This window comes from Cydia pomonella, chromosome 27 (assembly GCF_033807575.1).
Source record: "Cydia pomonella isolate Wapato2018A chromosome 27, ilCydPomo1, whole genome shotgun sequence".
Lineage (NCBI taxonomy): Eukaryota > Metazoa > Arthropoda > Insecta > Lepidoptera > Tortricidae > Cydia > Cydia pomonella.
The window spans coordinates 6,163,949-6,183,295 of NC_084729.1; the positions used below are offsets into that span (position 1 = coordinate 6,163,949).

General features: G+C 35.0%; 1 protein-coding gene across 4 annotated transcripts in view; it reads right to left on the reverse strand.

The window, feature by feature from the left end:
* LOC133532489 (L-dopachrome tautomerase yellow-f2-like) overlaps nt 1-19,347 on the reverse strand; it is a 73,927-nt gene that overhangs the window by 42,441 nt on the left and 12,139 nt on the right. For all 4 annotated transcript variants that reach the window (XM_061871195.1, XM_061871194.1, XM_061871197.1 and 1 more), the window contains 3 exons: nt 18,049-18,111; nt 16,663-16,761; nt 16,103-16,279 (listed from right to left, as the gene is read on the reverse strand). In XM_061871195.1, coding sequence (XP_061727179.1) covers nt 16,103-16,279; nt 16,663-16,761; nt 18,049-18,111 — 339 coding nt within the window. The remainder of the gene's footprint in view (nt 1-16,102; nt 16,280-16,662; nt 16,762-18,048; nt 18,112-19,347) is intronic.

Genomic DNA, 19,347 nt, shown 5'->3' on the forward strand with positions numbered 1-19,347 from the left:
ATGATAGCTGCCTACGTTGTTGTAAGTTTGAAAGCGTCTTAATGTCTGGAAGATTATTCAAATCACTGATTTATGTCAAGAAACTTTCAGCCGCTGACTCGGCCAATGGATATTTTTCGGAAAACAACTTTGAAAAGTGATACGATTGGTTTTCGAAAGCTTTGACGAAAGCTCTGGATTTACGGTTTCCTTTGATGTAATAATTACTTTCCATAATCTGGAATTGTATCAATATTTAGTAAAATATTTTCAGAATCGTTCCGCCGCTAACTATTTTTCAGTTGCAATATCTATATTTAACGAAGAAAGTCGTTTCTGAAAGCCCATGAAAGCGGCCTACGTTAGTGTAAGTTTGTAAGCGTCTTAATGTCTAGAAGTTTGTCCAAAGTAGTGATTTGTGTCAGGAAGTTTTCGGCCGCTGACTCGGCCAATGGATATTTGTCGGGAAATTTGTTTTAAAAGTTATATGATTGGGTTTCGAAAGCTTTGACAAAAGCTCTGGATTTACTGTTTTCATTGACGTAATTATTACTTTCCATAATCGAGAAATATATCAACATTTAAAAAAATAATTTCAGAATTGTTCCGCCGCTAACTATTTTTCAGTTGCATAATCTATAGTTAGCGAAGAAAGTCGTTTCTGAAAGCTTTTTAAGAAAGCCCATGATAGCGGCTTATGTTGGTGTAAGTTTCTAAGCGTCTTAATGTCTGGAAGCTTATCAAAATCACTGATTTCTGTCAAGAAACTTTCTGCCGCTGACTCGGCCAATGGATATTTTTAGGAAAACAACTTTGAAAAGTGATACGATTGGGTTTCGAAAGCTTTGACGAAAGCTCTCGATTTACGGTTTTCATTAATGTAATTATTACTTTGCAAAATCTAGAAATATATCAACATTTAAAAAAGTATTTTCAGAATTGTTCCGCCGCTAACTATTTTTCAGTTGTAATATCTATAGTTAGCGAGGAAAGTTGGTTTTGAAAGCTTTTTCTGAAAGCCTATGATAGCTGCCTACGTTGGTGTAAGTTTGAAAGCGTCTTAATGTCTAGAAGATCGTCAAAGATAGTGATTTGTGTCATGAAGCTTTCGGCCGCTGACGTGGCCAATGGATATTTTTCGGGAAACAAATTGTAAAAGTGATATGATTGGGTTTCGAAAGCTTTGACAAAAGCTCTCGATTTACGGTTTTCATTAATGTAATTATTACTTTCCATAACCTAGAAATATATAAACGTTTAAAAAAATATTTTCAGAATTGTTCCGCCGCTAACTATTTTTCAGTTGCAATATCTATAGTTAACGAAGAAAGTCGTTTCTGAAAGCTTTTTCTGAAAGCCCATGATAACGGCCTAAGTTACTGTAAGTTTGTAAGCGTCTAAATGACTAGAAGTTCGTTAAAAGTAGTGATTTGTGTTAGGAAGATTTCTGCCGCTGACTCGGCCAATGGATATTTTTCGGGAAACGAATTTGCAAAGCGATTTTTATGGTTTTCAAAAGTTTCGACATAAGCTTTTGATTAACGGTTTTCATTGTTGCAGTAATTAATTTCCGTAATTACTAGATAGTATTGTATCGACATTAAAAATATATTTTTAGAATCGTTCCGCCGCTAAGTATTTCTCAATTGCAATATCTATAGACAGCGAGGAAAGTCGGTTTTGAAAGATTTTTCAGAAAGCTCATGATAGCTGCCTAAGTTGGAGTAAGTTTGAATGCGTCTTAATGTCTAGAAGTTTGTCCAAAGTAGTGATTTGTGTCAGGAAGTTTTCGGCCGCTGACTCGGCCAATGGATATTTTTCGGGTTTTTTTTTTTAAAGTGATATGATTGGGTTTCGAAAGCTTTGACAAAAGCTCTGGATTTACGGTTTTCATTGACGTAAATATTACTTTCCATAATCTAGAAATATATCAACATTTAAAAAAATATATACATAATTGTTCCGCCGCTAACTATTTTTCAGTTGCATAATCTATAGTTAGCGAAGAAAGTAGTTTCTGAAAGCTTCTTCTGAAAGCCTATGATAGCTGCCTACGTTGGTGTAAGTTTGAAAGCGTCTTAATGTCTGGAAGATTATCCAAATCACTGATTTATGTCAAGAAACTTTCAGCCGCTGACTCGGCCAATGGATATTTTTCGGAAAACAACTTTGAAAAGTGATACGATTGGTTTTTGAAAGCTTTGACGAAAGCTCTGGATTTACGGTTTCCTTTGATGTAATAATTACTTTCCATAATCTGGAATTGTATCAATATTTAGTAAAATATTTTCAGAATCGTTCCGCCGCTAACTATTATTGTGTTGCAATATCTATAGACAGCGAGGAAAGTCGGTTTTGAAAGCTTTTTATGAAAGCCCATGAAAGCTGCCTACGTTGGTGTAAGTTTGAAAGCATCTTAATGTCTACAAGTTCGTCAAAAGTAGTGATTTGTGTCAAGAAGCTTTCGGCCGCTAACGTGGCCAATGGATATTTTTCGGGAAATATATTGTAAAAGTCATATGATTGGGTTTCGAAAGCTTTAACAAAAGCTCTTGATTTACGGTTTTCATTGGTGTAATTATTACTTTGCAAAATCTAGAAATATATCAACATTTAAAAAAATATTTTCAGGATTGTTCCGCCGCTAACTATTTTTCAGTTGTAATCTATATAGTTAGCGAGGAAAGTCGGTTTTGAAAGCTTTTTCTGAAAGCCTATGATAGCTGCCTACGTTGGTGTAAGTTTGAAAGCCTCTTAATGTCTACAAGTTCGTCAAAAGTAGTGATTTGTGTCAAGAAGCTTTCGGCCGCTAACGTGGCCAATGGATATTTTTCGGGAAACAAATTGTAAAAGTGATATGATTGGGTTTCGAAAGCTTTAACAAAAGCTCTTGATTTACGGTTTTCATTAGTGTAATTATTACTTTGCAAAATCTAGAAATATATCAACATTTAAAAAAATATTTTCAGAATTGTTCTGCCGCTAACTATTTTTCAGTTGTAATATATATAGTTAGCGAGGAAAGTCGGTTTTGAAAGCTTTTTCTGAAAGCCTATGATAACTGCCTACGTTGGTGTAAGTTTGAAAGCGTCTTAATGTCTAGAAGTTCGTCAAAGGTTGTGATTTGTGTCAAGAAGCTTTCGGCCGCTGACGTGGCTAGTGGATATTTTTCGGGAAACAAATTTTAAAATTGATATGATTGGGTTTCGAAAGCTTTGACAAAAGCTCTCGATTTACGGTTTTCATTAATGTATATATTACTTTCCATAACCTAGAAATATATCAACGTTTAAAAAAATATTTTTAGAATCGTTCCGCCTCTAACTATTTCTCAATTGCAATATCTATAGGCAGCGAGGGAAGTCGATTTTGAAAGATTTTTCAGAAAGCTCATGATAGCTGCCTACGTTGGAGTAAGTTTGAATGCGTCTTAATGTCTAGAAGTTTGTCCAAAGTAGTGATTTGTGTCAGGAAGTTTTCGGCCGCTGACTCGGCCAATGGATATTTTTCGGGATTTTTTTTAAAGTGATATGATTGGGTTTCGAACGCTTTGACAAAAGCTCTGGATTTACGGTTTTCATTGACGTAAATATTACTTTCCATAATCTAGAAATATATCAACATTTAAAAAAATATATTCATAATTGTTCCGCCGCTAACTATTTTTCAGTTGCATAATCTATAGTTAGCGAAGAAAGTAGTTTCTGAAAGCTTCTTCTGAAAGCCCATGATAGCGGCTTACGTTAGTGTAAGTTTCTAAGCGTCTTAATGTCTGGAAGATTATCAAAATCACTGATTTATGTCAAGAAACTTTCAGCCGCTGACTCGGCCATTGGATATTTTTCGGAAAACAACTTTGAAAAGTGATACGATTGGTTTTCGAAAGCTTTGACGAAAGCTCTGGATTTACGGTTACCTTTGATGTAATAATTACTTTCCATAATCTGGAATTGTATCAATATTTAGTAAAATATTTTCAGAATCGTTCCGCCGCTAACTATTATTGTGTTGCAATATCTATAGACAGCGAGGAAAGTCGGTTTTGAAAGCTTTTTATGAAAGCCCATGAAAGCTGCCTACGTTGGTGTAAGTTTGAAAGCATCTTAATGTCTACAAGTTCGTCAAAAGTAGTGATTTGTGTCAAGAAGCTTTCGGCCGCTAACGTGGCCAATGGATATTTTTCGGGAAATAAATTGTAAAAGTCATATGATTGGGTTTCGAAAGCTTTAACAAAAGCTCTTGATTTACGGTTTTCATTGGTGTAATTATTACTTTGCAAAATCTAGAAATATATCAACATTTAAAAAAATATTTTCAGGATTGTTCCGCCGCTAACTATTTTTCAGTTGTAATCTATATAGTTAGCGAGGAAAGTCGGTTTTGAAAGCTTTTTCTGAAAGCCTATGATAGCTGCCTACGTTGGTGTAAGTTTGAAAGCCTCTTAATGTCTACAAGTTCGTCAAAAGTAGTGATTTGTGTCAAGAAGCTTTCGGCCGCTAACGTGGCCAATGGATATTTTTCGGGAAACAAATTGTAAAAGTGATATGATTGGGTTTCGAAAGCTTTAACAAAAGCTCTTGATTTACGGTTTTCATTAGTGTAATTATTACTTTGCAAAATCTAGAAATATATCAACATTTAAAAAAATATTTTCAGAATTGTTCTGCCGCTAACTATTTTTCAGTTGTAATATATATAGTTAGCGAGGAAAGTCGGTTTTGAAAGCTTTTTCTGAAAGCCTATGATAGCTGCCTACGTTGGTGTAAGTTTGAAAGCGTCTTAATGTCTAGAAGTTCGTCAAAGGTTGTGATTTGTGTCAAGAAGCTTTCGGCCGCTGACGTGGCTAGTGGATATTTTTCGGGAAACAAATTTTAAAATTGATATGATTGGGTTTCGAAAGCTTTGACAAAAGCTCTCGATTTACGGTTTTCATTAATGTAATTATTACTTTCCATAACCTAGAAATATATCAACGTTTAAAAAAATATTTTTAGAATCGTTCCGCCTCTAACTATTTCTCAATTGCAATATCTATAGGCAGCGAGGGAAGTCGATTTTGAAAGATTTTTCAGAAAGCTCATGATAGCTGCCTACGTTGGAGTAAGTTTGAATGCGTCTTAATGTCTAGAAGTTTGTCCAAAGTAGTGATTTGTGTCAGGAAGTTTTCGGCCGCTGACTCGGCCAATGGATATTTTTCGGGATTTTTTTTAAAGTGATATGATTGGGTTTCGAACGCTTTGACAAAAGCTCTGGATTTACGGTTTTCATTGACGTAAATATTACTTTCCATAATCTAGAAATATATCAACATTTAAAAAAATATATTCATAATTGTTCCGCCGCTAACTATTTTTCAGTTGCATAATCTATAGTTAGCGAAGAAAGTAGTTTCTGAAAGCTTCTTCTGAAAGCCCATGATAGCGGCCTACGTTAGTGTAAGTTTCTAAGCGTCTTAATATCTGGAAGATTATCAAAATCACTGATTTATGTCAAGAAACTTTCAGCCGCTGACTCGGCCAATGATTATTTTTCGGAAAACAACTTTGAAAAGTGATACGATTGGTTTTCGAAAGCTTTGATGAAAGCTCTGGATTCACGGTTTCCTTTGATGTAATAATTACTTTCCATAATCTGGAATTGTATCAATATTTACTAAAATATTTTCAGAATCGTTCCGCCGCTAACTATTATTATGTTGCAATATCTATAGACAGCGAGGAAAGTCGGTTTTGAAAGCTTTTTATGAAAGCCCATGAAAGCTGCCTACGTTGGTGTAAGTTTGAAAGCGTCTTAATGTCTACAAGTTCGTCAAAAGTAGTGATTTGTGTCAAGAAGCTTTCGGCCGCTAACGTGGCCAATGGATATTTTTCGGGAAATAAATTGTAAAAGTCATTTGATCGGGTTTCGAAAGCTTTAACAAAAGCTCTTGATTTACGGTTTTCATTGGTGTAATTATTACTTTGCAAAATCTAGAAATATACCAACATTTAAAAAAATATTTTCAGAATTGTTCCGCCGCTAACTATTTTTCAGTTGTAATATCTATAGTTAGCGAGGAAAGTCGGTTTTGAAAGCTTTTTCTGAAAGCCTATGATAGCTGCCTACGTTGGTGTAAGTTTGAAAGCGTCTTAATGTCTACAAGTTCGTCAAAAGTAGTGATTTGTGTCAAGAAGCTTTCGGCCGCTAACGTGGCCAATGGATATTTTTCGGGAAATAAATTGTAAAAGTGATATGATTGGGTTTCGAAAGCTTTAACAAAAGCTCTTGATTTACGGTTTTCATTAGTGTAATTATTACTTTGCAAAATCTAGAAATATATCAACATTTAAAAAAATATTTTCAGAATTGTTCCGCCGCTAACTATTTTTCAGTTGTAATATATATAGTTAGCGAGGAAAGTCGGTTTTGAAAGCTTTTTCTGAAAGCCTATGATAGCTGCCTACGTTGGTGTAAGTTTGAAAGCGTCTTAATGTCTAGAAGTTCGTCAAAGGTTGTGATTTGTGTCAAGAAGCTTTCGGCCGCTGACGTGGCCAATGGATATTTTTCGGGAAACAAATTTTAAAAGTGATATGATTGGGTTTCGAAAGCTTTGACAAAAGCTCTCGATTTACGGTTTTCATTAATGTAATTATTACTTTCCATAACCTAGAAATATATCAACGTTTAAAAAAATATTTTCAGAATTGTTCCGCCGCTAACTATTTTTCAGTTGCAATATCTATAGTTAACGAAGAGAGTCGTTTCTGAAAGCTTTTTCTGTAAGCCCATGATAGCGGCCTACGTTAGTGTAAGTTTGTAAGCGTCTTAATTTTTAGAAGTTTGTCTAAAGTAGTGATTTGTGTCAGGAAGATTTCGGCCGCTGACCCCGGCCAATTGATATTTGTCGGGAAATTTGTTTTAAAAGTGATATGATTGGGTTTCGAAAGCCTTGACAAAAGCTCTGGATTTACGGTTTTCATTGACGTAATTATTACTTTCCATAATCGAGAAATATAACAACATTTAAAAAAAAAAATTCTGAATTGTTCCGCCGCTATCTATTTTTCAGGTGCATAATCTATAGTTAGCGAAGAAAGTCGTTTCTGAAAGCTTTTTAAAAAAGCCCATGATAGCGGCTTATGTTGGTGTAAGTTTCTAAGCGTCTTAATGTCTGGAAGCTTAACAAAATCACTGATTTCTCTGAAGAAACTTTCTGCCGCTGACTCGGCCAATAGATATTTTTCGGGACACAAATTTTAAAAGTGATATTATTAAGTTTCGAAAGCTTTGACAAAAGCTCTCGATTTACGGTTTTCATTAATGTAATTATTACTTTGCAAAATCTAGAAATATATCAACATTTAAAAAAGTATTTTCAGAATTGTTCCGCCGCTAACAATTTTTCAGTTGTAATATCTATAGTTAGCGAGGAAAGTTGGTTTTGAAAGCTTTTTCTGAAAGCCTATGATAGCTGCCTACGTTGGTGTAAGTTTGAAAGCGTCTTAATGTCTGGAAGATTATCCAAATCACTGATTTATGTCAAGAAACTTTCAGCCGCTGACTCGGCCAATGGATATTTTTCGGAAAACAACTTTGAAAAGTGATACGATTGGTTTTTGAAAGCTTTGACGAAAGCTCTGGATTTACGGTTTCCTTTGATGTAATAATTACTTTCCATAATCTGGAATTGTATCAATATTTAATAAATATTTTCAGAATCGTTCCGCCGCTAACTATTATTGTGTTGCAATATCTATAGACAGCGAGGAAAGTCGGTTTTGAAAGCTTTTTATGAAAGCCCATGAAAGCTGCCTACGTTGGTGTAAGTTTGAAAGCATCTTAATGTCTACAAGTTCGTCAAAAGTAGTGATTTGTGTCAAGAAGCTTTCGGCCGCTAACGTGGCCAATGGATATTTTTCGGGAAATAAATTGTAAAAGTCATATGATTGGGTTTCGAAAGCTTTAACAAAAGCTCTTGATTTACGGTTTTCATTGGTGTAATTATTACTTTGCAAAATCTAGAAATATATCAACATTTAAAAAAATATTTTCAGGATTGTTCCGCCGCTAACTATTTTTCAGTTGTAATCTATATAATTAGCGAGGAAAGTCGGTTTTGAAAGCTTTTTCTGAAAGCCTATGATAGCTGCCTACGTTGGTGTAAGTTTGAAAGCCTCTTAATGTCTACAAGTTCGTCAAAAGTAGTGATTTGTGTCAAGAAGCTTTCGGCCGCTAACGTGGCCAATGGATATTTTTCGGGAAACAAATTGTAAAAGTGATATGATTGGGTTTCGAAAGCTTTAACAAAAGCTCTTGATTTACGGTTTTCATTAGTGTAATTATTACTTTGCAAAATCTAGAAATATATCAACATTTAAAAAAATATTTTCAGAATTGTTCTGCCGCTAACTATTTTTCAGTTGTAATATATATAGTTAGCGAGGAAAGTCGGTTTTGAAAGCTTTTTCTGAAAGCCTATGATAACTGCCTACGTTGGTGTAAGTTTGAAAGCGTCTTAATGTCTAGAAGTTCGTCAAAGGTTGTGATTTGTGTCAAGAAGCTTTCGGCCGCTGACGTGGCTAGTGGATATTTTTCGGGAAACAAATTTTAAAATTGATATGATTGGGTTTCGAAAGCTTTGACAAAAGCTCTCGATTTACGGTTTTCATTAATGTATATATTACTTTCCATAACCTAGAAATATATCAACGTTTAAAAAAATATTTTTAGAATCGTTCCGCCTCTAACTATTTCTCAATTGCAATATCTATAGGCAGCGAGGGAAGTCGATTTTGAAAGATTTTTCAGAAAGCTCATGATAGCTGCCTACGTTGGAGTAAGTTTGAATGCGTCTTAATGTCTAGAAGTTTGTCCAAAGTAGTGATTTGTGTCAGGAAGTTTTCGGCCGCTGACTCGGCCAATGGATATTTTTCGGGATTTTTTTTAAAGTGATATGATTGGGTTTCGAACGCTTTGACAAAAGCTCTGGATTTACGGTTTTCATTGACGTAAATATTACTTTCCATAATCTAGAAATATATCAACATTTAAAAAAATATATTCATAATTGTTCCGCCGCTAACTATTTTTCAGTTGCATAATCTATAGTTAGCGAAGAAAGTAGTTTCTGAAAGCTTCTTCTGAAAGCCCATGATAGCGGCTTACGTTAGTGTAAGTTTCTAAGCGTCTTAATGTCTGGAAGATTATCAAAATCACTGATTTATGTCAAGAAACTTTCAGCCGCTGACTCGGCCATTGGATATTTTTCGGAAAACAACTTTGAAAAGTGATACGATTGGTTTTCGAAAGCTTTGACGAAAGCTCTGGATTTACGGTTACCTTTGATGTAATAATTACTTTCCATAATCTGGAATTGTATCAATATTTAGTAAAATATTTTCAGAATCGTTCCGCCGCTAACTATTATTGTGTTGCAATATCTATAGACAGCGAGGAAAGTCGGTTTTGAAAGCTTTTTATGAAAGCCCATGAAAGCTGCCTACGTTGGTGTAAGTTTGAAAGCATCTTAATGTCTACAAGTTCGTCAAAAGTAGTGATTTGTGTCAAGAAGCTTTCGGCCGCTAACGTGGCCAATGGATATTTTTCGGGAAATAAATTGTAAAAGTCATATGATTGGGTTTCGAAAGCTTTAACAAAAGCTCTTGATTTACGGTTTTCATTGGTGTAATTATTACTTTGCAAAATCTAGAAATATATCAACATTTAAAAAAATATTTTCAGGATTGTTCCGCCGCTAACTATTTTTCAGTTGTAATCTATATAGTTAGCGAGGAAAGTCGGTTTTGAAAGCTTTTTCTGAAAGCCTATGATAGCTGCCTACGTTGGTGTAAGTTTGAAAGCCTCTTAATGTCTACAAGTTCGTCAAAAGTAGTGATTTGTGTCAAGAAGCTTTCGGCCGCTAACGTGGCCAATGGATATTTTTCGGGAAACAAATTGTAAAAGTGATATGATTGGGTTTCGAAAGCTTTAACAAAAGCTCTTGATTTACGGTTTTCATTAGTGTAATTATTACTTTGCAAAATCTAGAAATATATCAACATTTAAAAAAATATTTTCAGAATTGTTCTGCCGCTAACTATTTTTCAGTTGTAATATATATAGTTAGCGAGGAAAGTCGGTTTTGAAAGCTTTTTCTGAAAGCCTATGATAGCTGCCTACGTTGGTGTAAGTTTGAAAGCGTCTTAATGTCTAGAAGTTCGTCAAAGGTTGTGATTTGTGTCAAGAAGCTTTCGGCCGCTGACGTGGCTAGTGGATATTTTTCGGGAAACAAATTTTAAAATTGATATGATTGGGTTTCGAAAGCTTTGACAAAAGCTCTCGATTTACGGTTTTCATTAATGTAATTATTACTTTCCATAACCTAGAAATATATCAACGTTTAAAAAAATATTTTTACAATCGTTCCGCCTCTAACTATTTCTCAATTGCAATATCTATAGGCAGCGAGGGAAGTCGATTTTGAAAGATTTTTCAGAAAGCTCATGATAGCTGCCTACGTTGGAGTAAGTTTGAATGCGTCTTAATGTCTAGAAGTTTGTCCAAAGTAGTGATTTGTGTCAGGAAGTTTTCGGCCGCTGACTCGGCCAATGGATATTTTTCGGGATTTTTTTTAAAGTGATATGATTGGGTTTCGAACGCTTTGACAAAAGCTCTGGATTTACGGTTTTCATTGACGTAAATATTACTTTCCATAATCTAGAAATATATCAACATTTAAAAAAATATATTCATAATTGTTCCGCCGCTAACTATTTTTCAGTTGCATAATCTATAGTTAGCGAAGAAAGTAGTTTCTGAAAGCTTCTTCTGAAAGCCCATGATAGCGGCTTACGTTAGTGTAAGTTTCTAAGCGTCTTAATGTCTGGAAGATTATCAAAATCACTGATTTATGTCAAGAAACTTTCAGCCGCTGACTCGGCCATTGGATATTTTTCGGAAAACAACTTTGAAAAGTGATACGATTGGTTTTCGAAAGCTTTGATGAAAGCTCTGGATTCACGGTTTCCTTTGATGTAATAATTACTTTCCATAATCTGGAATTGTATCAATATTTAGTAAAATATTTTCAGAATCGTTCCGCCGCTAACTATTATTATGTTGCAATATCTATAGACAGCGAGGAAAGTCGGTTTTGAAAGCTTTTTATGAAAGCCCATGAAAGCTGCCTACGTTGGTGTAAGTTTGAAAGCGTCTTAATGTCTACAAGTTCGTCAAAAGTAGTGATTTGTGTCAAGAAGCTTTCGGCCGCTAACGTGGCCAATGGATATTTTTCGGGAAATAAATTGTAAAAGTCATTTGATCGGGTTTCGAAAGCTTTAACAAAAGCTCTTGATTTACGGTTTTCATTGGTGTAATTATTACTTTGCAAAATCTAGAAATATACCAACATTTAAAAAAATATTTTCAGAATTGTTCCGCCGCTAACTATTTTTCAGTTGTAATATCTATAGTTAGCGAGGAAAGTCGGTTTTGAAAGCTTTTTCTGAAAGCCTATGATAGCTGCCTACGTTGGTGTAAGTTTGAAAGCGTCTTAATGTCTACAAGTTTGTCAAAAGTAGTGATTTGTGTCAAGAAGCTTTCGGCCGCTAACGTGGCCAATGGATATTTTTCGGGAAATAAATTGTAAAAGTGATATGATTGGGTTTCGAAAGCTTTAACAAAAGCTCTTGATTTACGGTTTTCATTAGTGTAATTATTACTTTGCAAAATCTAGAAATATATCAACATTTAAAAAAATATTTTCAGAATTGTTCCGCCGCTAATTATTTTTCAGTTGTAATATATATAGTTAGCGAGGAAAGTCGGTTTTGAAAGCTTTTTCTGAAAGCCTATGATAGCTGCCTACGTTGGTGTAAGTTTGAAAGCGTCTTAATGTCTAGAAGTTCGTCAAAGGTTGTGATTTGTGTCAAGAAGCTTTCGGCCGCTGACGTGGCCAATGGATATTTTTCGGGAAACAAATTTTAAAAGTGATATGATTGGGTTTCGAAAGCTTTGACAAAAGCTCTCGATTTACGGTTTTCATTAATGTAATTATTACTTTCCATAACCTAGAAATATTATATACCTAACGTTTAAAAAAATATTTTCAGAATTGTTCCGCCGCTAACTATTTTTCAGTTGCAATATCTATAGTTAACGAAGAAAGTCGTTTCTGAAAGCTTTTTCTGTAAGCCCATGATAGCGGCCTACGTTAGTGTAAGTTTGTAAGCGTCTTAATTTTTAGAAGTTTGTCTAAAGTAGTGATTTGTGTCAGGAAGATTTCGGCCGCTGACCCCGGCCAATTGATATTTGTCGGGAAATTTGTTTTAAAAGTGATATGATTGGGTTTCGAAAGCCTTGACAAAAGCTCTGGATTTACGGTTTTCATTGACGTAATTATTACTTTCCATAATCGAGAAATATAACAACATTTAAAAAAAAAAATTCTGAATTGTTCCGCCGCTATCTATTTTTCAGGTGCATAATCTATAGTTAGCGAAGAAAGTCGTTTCTGAAAGCTTTTTAAAAAAGCCCATGATAGCGGCTTATGTTGGTGTAAGTTTCTAAGCGTCTTAATGTCTGGAAGCTTAACAAAATCACTGATTTCTCTGAAGAAACTTTCTGCCGCTGACTCGGCCAATAGATATTTTTCGGGACACAAATTTTAAAAGTGATATTATTAAGTTTCGAAAGCTTTGACAAAAGCTCTCGATTTACGGTTTTCATTAATGTAATTATTACTTTGCAAAATCTAGAAATATATCAACATTTAAAAAAGTATTTTCAGAATTGTTCCGCCGCTAACAATTTTTCAGTTGTAATATCTATAGTTAGCGAGGAAAGTTGGTTTTGAAAGCTTTTTCTGAAAGCCTATGATAGCTGCCTACGTTGGTGTAAGTTTGAAAGCGTCTTAATGTCTGGAAGATTATCCAAATCACTGATTTATGTCAAGAAACTTTCAGCCGCTGACTCGGCCAATGGATATTTTTCGGAAAACAACTTTGAAAAGTGATACGATTGGTTTTTGAAAGCTTTGACGAAAGCTCTGGATTTACGGTTTCCTTTGATGTAATAATTACTTTCCATAATCTGGAATTGTATCAATATTTAGTAAAATATTTTCAGAATCGTTCCGCCGCTAACTATTATTATGTTGCAATATCTATAGACAGCGAGGAAAGTCGGTTTTGAAAGCTTTTTATGAAAGCCCATGAAAGCTGCCTACGTTGGTGTAAGTTTGAAAGCGTCTTAATGTCTACAAGTTCGTCAAAAGTAGTGATTTGTGTCAAGAAGCTTTCGGCCGCTAACGTGGCCAATGGATATTTTTCGGGAAATAAATTGTAAAAGTCATATGATCGGGTTTCGAAAGCTTTAACAAAAGCTCTTGATTTACGGTTTTCATTGGTGTAATTATTACTTTGCAAAATCTAGAAATATATCAACATTTAAAAAAATATTTTCAGAATTGTTCCGCCGCTAACTATTTTTCAGCTGTAATATCTATAGTTAGCGAGGAAAGTCGGTTTGGAAAGCTTTTTCTGAAAGCCTATGATAGCTGCCTACGTTGGTGTAAGTTTGAAAGCGTCTTAATGTCTACAAGTTCGTCAAAAGTAGTGATTTGTGTCAAGAAGCTTTCGGCCGCTAACGTGGCCAATGGATATTTTTCGGGAAATAAATTGTAAAAGTGATATGATTGGGTTTCGAAAGCTTTAATAAAAGCTCTTGATTTACGGTTTTCATTAGTGTAATTATTACTTTGCAAAATCTAGAAATATATCAACATTTAAAAAAATATTTTCAGAATTGTTCCGCCGCTAACTATTTTTCAGTTGTAATATATATAGTTAGCGAGGAAAGTCAGTTTTGAAAGCTTTTTCTGAAAGCCTATGATAGCTGCCTACGTTGGTGTAAGTTTGAAAGCGTCTTAATGTCTAGAAGTTCGTCAAAGGTTGTGATTTGTGTCAAGAAGCTTTCGGCCGCTGACGTGGCCAATGGATATTTTTCGGGAAACAAATTTTAAAAGTGATATGATTGGGTTTCGAAAGCTTTGACAAAAGCTCTCGATTTACGGTTTTCATTAATGTAATTATTACTTTCCATAACCTAGAAATATATCAACGTTTAAAAAAATATTTTCAGAATTGTTCCGCCGCTAACTATTTTTCAGTTGCAATATCTATAGTTAACGAAGAAAGTCGTTTCTGAAAGCTTTTTCTGTAAGCCCATGATAGCGGCCTACGTTAGTGTAAGTTTGTAAGCGTCTTAATTTTTAGAAGTTTGTCTAAAGTAGTGATTTGTGTCAGGAAGATTTCGGCCGCTGACCCGGCCAATTGATATTTGTCGGGAAATTTGTTTTAAAAGTAATATGATTGGGTTTCGAAAGCCTTGACAAAAGCTCTGGATTTACGGTTTTCATTGACGTAATTATTACTTTCCATAATTGAGAAATATAACAACATTTAAAAAAAAAATTCTGAATTGTTCCGCCGCTAACTATTTTTCAGGTGCATAATCTATAGTTAGCGAAGAAAGTCGTTTCTGAAAGTTTTTTCTGAAAGCCCATCATAGCGGCTCTCGTTGGTATAAGTTTCTAAGCGTCTTAATCTCTGGAAGCTTATCAAAATCACTGATTTCTGTCAAGAAACTTTAGAAAAGAAGCCGCTGACTCGGCCAATGGATATTTTTCGGAAAACAACTTTGAAAAGTGATACGATTGGGTTTCGAAAGCTTTGACGAAAGCTCTGGATTTACGGTTTTCTTTGATGTAATAATTACTTTCCATAATCTGGAATTGTATCAATATTTTAAAAAATTGTTTCAGAATCGTTCCGCCGCTAACTATTATTGTGTTGTAATATGTAAAGTTAGCGAGGAAAGTCGGTTTTGCAAGCTTTTTCTGAAAACCTATGATAGCTGCCTACGTTGGTGTAAGTTTGAAAGCGTCTTAATGTCTACAAGTTCGTCAAAAGTAGTGATTTGTGTCAAGAAGCTTTCGGCCGCTAACGTGGCCAATGGATATTTTTTGGGAATTAAATTGTAAAAGTGATATGATTGGGTTTCGAAAGCTTTGACAAAAGCTCTCGATTTACGGTTATCATTAATGTAATAATTACTTTGCAAAATCTAGAAATATATCAACATTTAAAAAAATATTTTCAGAATTGTTCCGCCGCTAACTATTTTTCAGCTGTAATATCTATAGTTAGCGAGGAAAGTCGGTTTGGAAAGCTTTTTATGAAAGCCTACGATAGCTGCCTACGTTGGTGTAAGTTTGAAAGCGTCTTAATGTCTAGAAGTTCGTCAAAAGTAGTGATTTGTGTCAGGAAGATTTCGGCCGCTGACTCGGCCAATTGATATTTTTCGGGAATCGACTTTGAAAAGCGTTTTTTTTGGATTTTAAATATTTCGACAAAAGCTCTTGATTAACGGTTTTCATTGTTGTAATAATAACTTTTCATAATCTAGAATTGTGTCAAGTTATAAAAAAATATTTTCAGAATCGTTGCGCCGCTTACTATTATTCAGTTGCAATATCTATATATAGCAAGGAAAGTCGGCTCTGAATGCATTTTTATTTTAAAAAATTAACTCTTTATTGTTGGTATCAATTAGAAAATGTCTTTCTGTCTAGAAAAGGTTTTAATTTAGTTTTGTATGCTTAGAATCTTATGGCCGTACATTTTTTTAACAAAAATTCTAATAATCATGGTAAGTGTATTTTGTAAACAGTAAATGTGAGGATTTAATCAACATCTTCTGTGAATAATAGATTTGAAGCGTCTTTATGTCTTTAAATGCGTTTATAGTTAACTTGTGTAGTACGTAATGTTGGTGGCTGTTCAAGTCATTTTTGATACCTAGTTGGTAAAATTTATCGTGATACGCTATTAATTGTATAAAGCCCCACGTTTTGCTTCACCATTGACCTATTAATATCCCACTTAAGCTCTTTTTTATGGAAATACACGTATTAAAAGTGTTAACTTCTTAATTTGGTCGGGTTATCGTTGGCCGATAACTTTGGCCGCTAACTTCACACCGGTACGAACGAATAGTATTTTTGGTAAAAAAACCGTTGCATGGAGTGAGCACTCTTGGTCTTCTTAATTCTCTTTGAGAGAGTAGAGACACGTTTTATACTAACTAGGTATCTCCATTAGCCCGGTGTCCACCATCCACAGCCTGCCGCACTGGTCGGCCCGCGTCCGATAGACAGAGGTCAGGCGCCGACCTTGCCTGAGGTCAGGGTAGGGGGTCAGAGCGGGGGAGCGCGTATTCGCTTCCTGTTCCAGGTTTATGTAGTTCAGTGTCGTTGGGATACCTGGAAAAGTGGGAAATCATTAATTAGGTAAGGCCAGTAAAAAAACAATGCCATCTATCGGCAAATTGTCTAACTAATATGCGCGATGTAATGCACGTATGTTAGTTTTTCGAGGATAATTCTCTATCATGTGAACCGATTTCAAAAATTGATCTTTTCATTGATAAAACGTGTATTTAATGTAATCTCATAGAAACTTCAGGTGTAATAGACACACGTAAAGTTGATTAAGTTGCAAACTGAATTCGTTGCATTTTTATCACTTGTCACTATGCCTGTCACTTTCGCATTTACTTGTTAGAACGTGACAGGCAGGGTGACAGGCGATAAAAAATAAAAATGCGACCGTGCTACAGTCGCTGGACTGGCCTTTAGGTACTTACCGTGTCTCCGTCTAGGCAAGGCAATGAAGAGTCTATTTCCGACTTTTTCCACCCCCATAGGAACGTTGTTGTACTGAATAAAGAACCGACCGGCTTCATCTGAAAAAAAAAAAAGGTACTTTATACTAATACTACTACTCCGTTGGCTCAGCGACCCAAAATGAGACTTGGCCTCCGACTTTTCGCCAATTGTTGATTCGAAGTTCGCGAAGATACTTTATACAGGTGAAAATTTTCTGAAGACCCTAATTTGTAAATAGGCGAGCCGAATGTACAGTCGCCATCAGATACAGCACAGCGGCCGAGATGCTTAAAAATATCTGAACACACACTCTAATGCCTTGACGATAGAGGCGTGTTCAGATATTTGTGAGCACCTTGGCCGCTCCGATATATCTAATGGCGACCGTACGAGTGTACATTCGACATATTTGCTGTAAAAATAATAAGTGTCCGACCGAAGTTTCGGTTTCGGCAAACATGTCTCCGCCGAAGGTTGGTTTTAGCTAAAAATCTACCGAATCTTTCGGTTGCCCCAGTTATTTTCGATAGTAAGTAGTACTCTCCCTTAGCTACGTACATAACATTGTTCAGATCTGGAAAACACTACCTTCTCATAATAATAACAACATCGTCTCGGCGTCACATATTGCACTCAAGTTGGAAAAAAGACACAAACCTTACGGATCTAGCAACCAGCCGCATGTAAACTTCGTGGGGACTGGTCCCAAAATTTATAATGCATGAAAAAAATAACTCTTAGTTTGTTGTTGGGCATGGTATTGGGTCTCCAAAACCGCCGGGAGAGTGGCGCAGGCGATCAACATCAGCGGAACAACGTCCTCAAAATGACTCCCGCCTCGTCGCGGTTACTGCATACCTATTGTACCCAAACTATGTATTTCACAAATCAACGTGTGAGGTATCAAACAAACGCAGATACAATATACTATCTATAGACGTCGCGACGAACGAAAAGTAAATGCTCAACAATTTTAAGCTAATATTATAACCGGAACTCTATTTTCAACTTCTTCTGCTTGTAATATTAGATGTAAATTGTTGAGCAATACACTTTTAGTCAGTCGCGACACCCGTAACATCTAGTGTCAAGTAGCGGTACTGATAAATCCGCTACTTGACGCTAGATGTCGACTACAAAATTTATAAGCGTTTTGGTAACAAAACTGTATGGAGTGAGCACTCTATGCTAGAAGGAACAATCTAAAATTAAATTTTGTGTCCTTTATTGACAATAACAATATACATAATGTATATATACAGATGATTACTATAACTAGCTTATATCTAAGAACAAATTTCTCTTCAATGAACAATCTCTTATAGTTTCTGATTTTCGAATAATGTCCAGTGTAATAAACGTACCATTTGGTGAAGGCGGTCTGCTGGTGGTAGTGGTTGATGTAGATGTTGGTCTAGTGTTCGGTCCTGAAAAAATAAAATAGGTATTTGGAAATATGTAGTTACAACTAGTGTTGTTAGACTAGTCTTGAAGACTTTGAAACCTTAAAGAATCGCAAACCTTGAAGGTTTGAGCTCAAAAACGGTACGGAACCTTAACGACTCAAGTTATTTTCATAAATATCATGCTCTTAGGAGTAAGTTTTTAAGACTCGGGCTTTATAAAGAGCTTTAAACACTCGGGTCTATTGAAAGCTCAAGCCCCTCGAACCTCGAAGGCCTGAGTCGAGCGTTGAGAGCTCGAACAATGAGCGTTCTAGGCAGAAAGTATTATTGTGTGTTTTTTTTTAAAGAATATTATGAACCTAACTACGTTGCCACTTTGTAGTCATGTCTGGGTGTAGTATTTAGCAGATCGCAAAAAGACTGATGTCACTCATAAAATTGATCTACAGTCGAAAAAATATCTTAAACTTTACGTTTAGATTGTTTATCCACTCTAATTGATATTTTACATACAAAAATGCGATAAAGTTAAAGTACGAATTAATTTATTATTTTTCCTCTATTTCACAAAAATATATATAATATTTTTTAATTCTAATGACCTCAGGATTACGCTGTTATAATATCTCAGGTTTCACATGGGCACCCTGTATAACTATCAAATATGGCATAAATTGATTTAATTTGTTAGAAGCTTTTAAAACTTAAATGCTCCAAACCTTATAGACTTAAACCTTTAAAGCTTATAAGGCTTGAAAGCTTGAGAACTAAAGACTCGAGGTTTCTGTGGTCGTAAGTAGCAACGCGAACTTATGAATGTGAGGCTTTAATGTTCAAGGTTTCTAGGCGAGTCTTGTAGTTTACGCCTCGAAGCTTAAATTCACAACACTAGATACAATACAATAGGAACTTTAATTTGCGTTAATGTAGGGTCAGGTGGGGTAAATATAAGGCACGGGTATAAATAAAACTAAGTTTTAAGTTAGTAAGAAGCTTCTTTTTAAATGGAATAGAAAAAAAATATAGTTTTAGTTGTTGAGTGTTAAAAACTTAGTCTTATCTTTATCCCACCTGAGCCTAAGTGCTAATTGTTCAAGATAAGTACCTTTTTATTCAGTTCAACACTTATTATTGGCGGTGAAAACAATTAGCAAAAATAATTTGTGTATCTAATTTGTATTTGTATATCTGTCCGTATGAGCACATAACAAATATTAATTACTTAAAAAATAAATAGACCATTCAGATAATAAACCT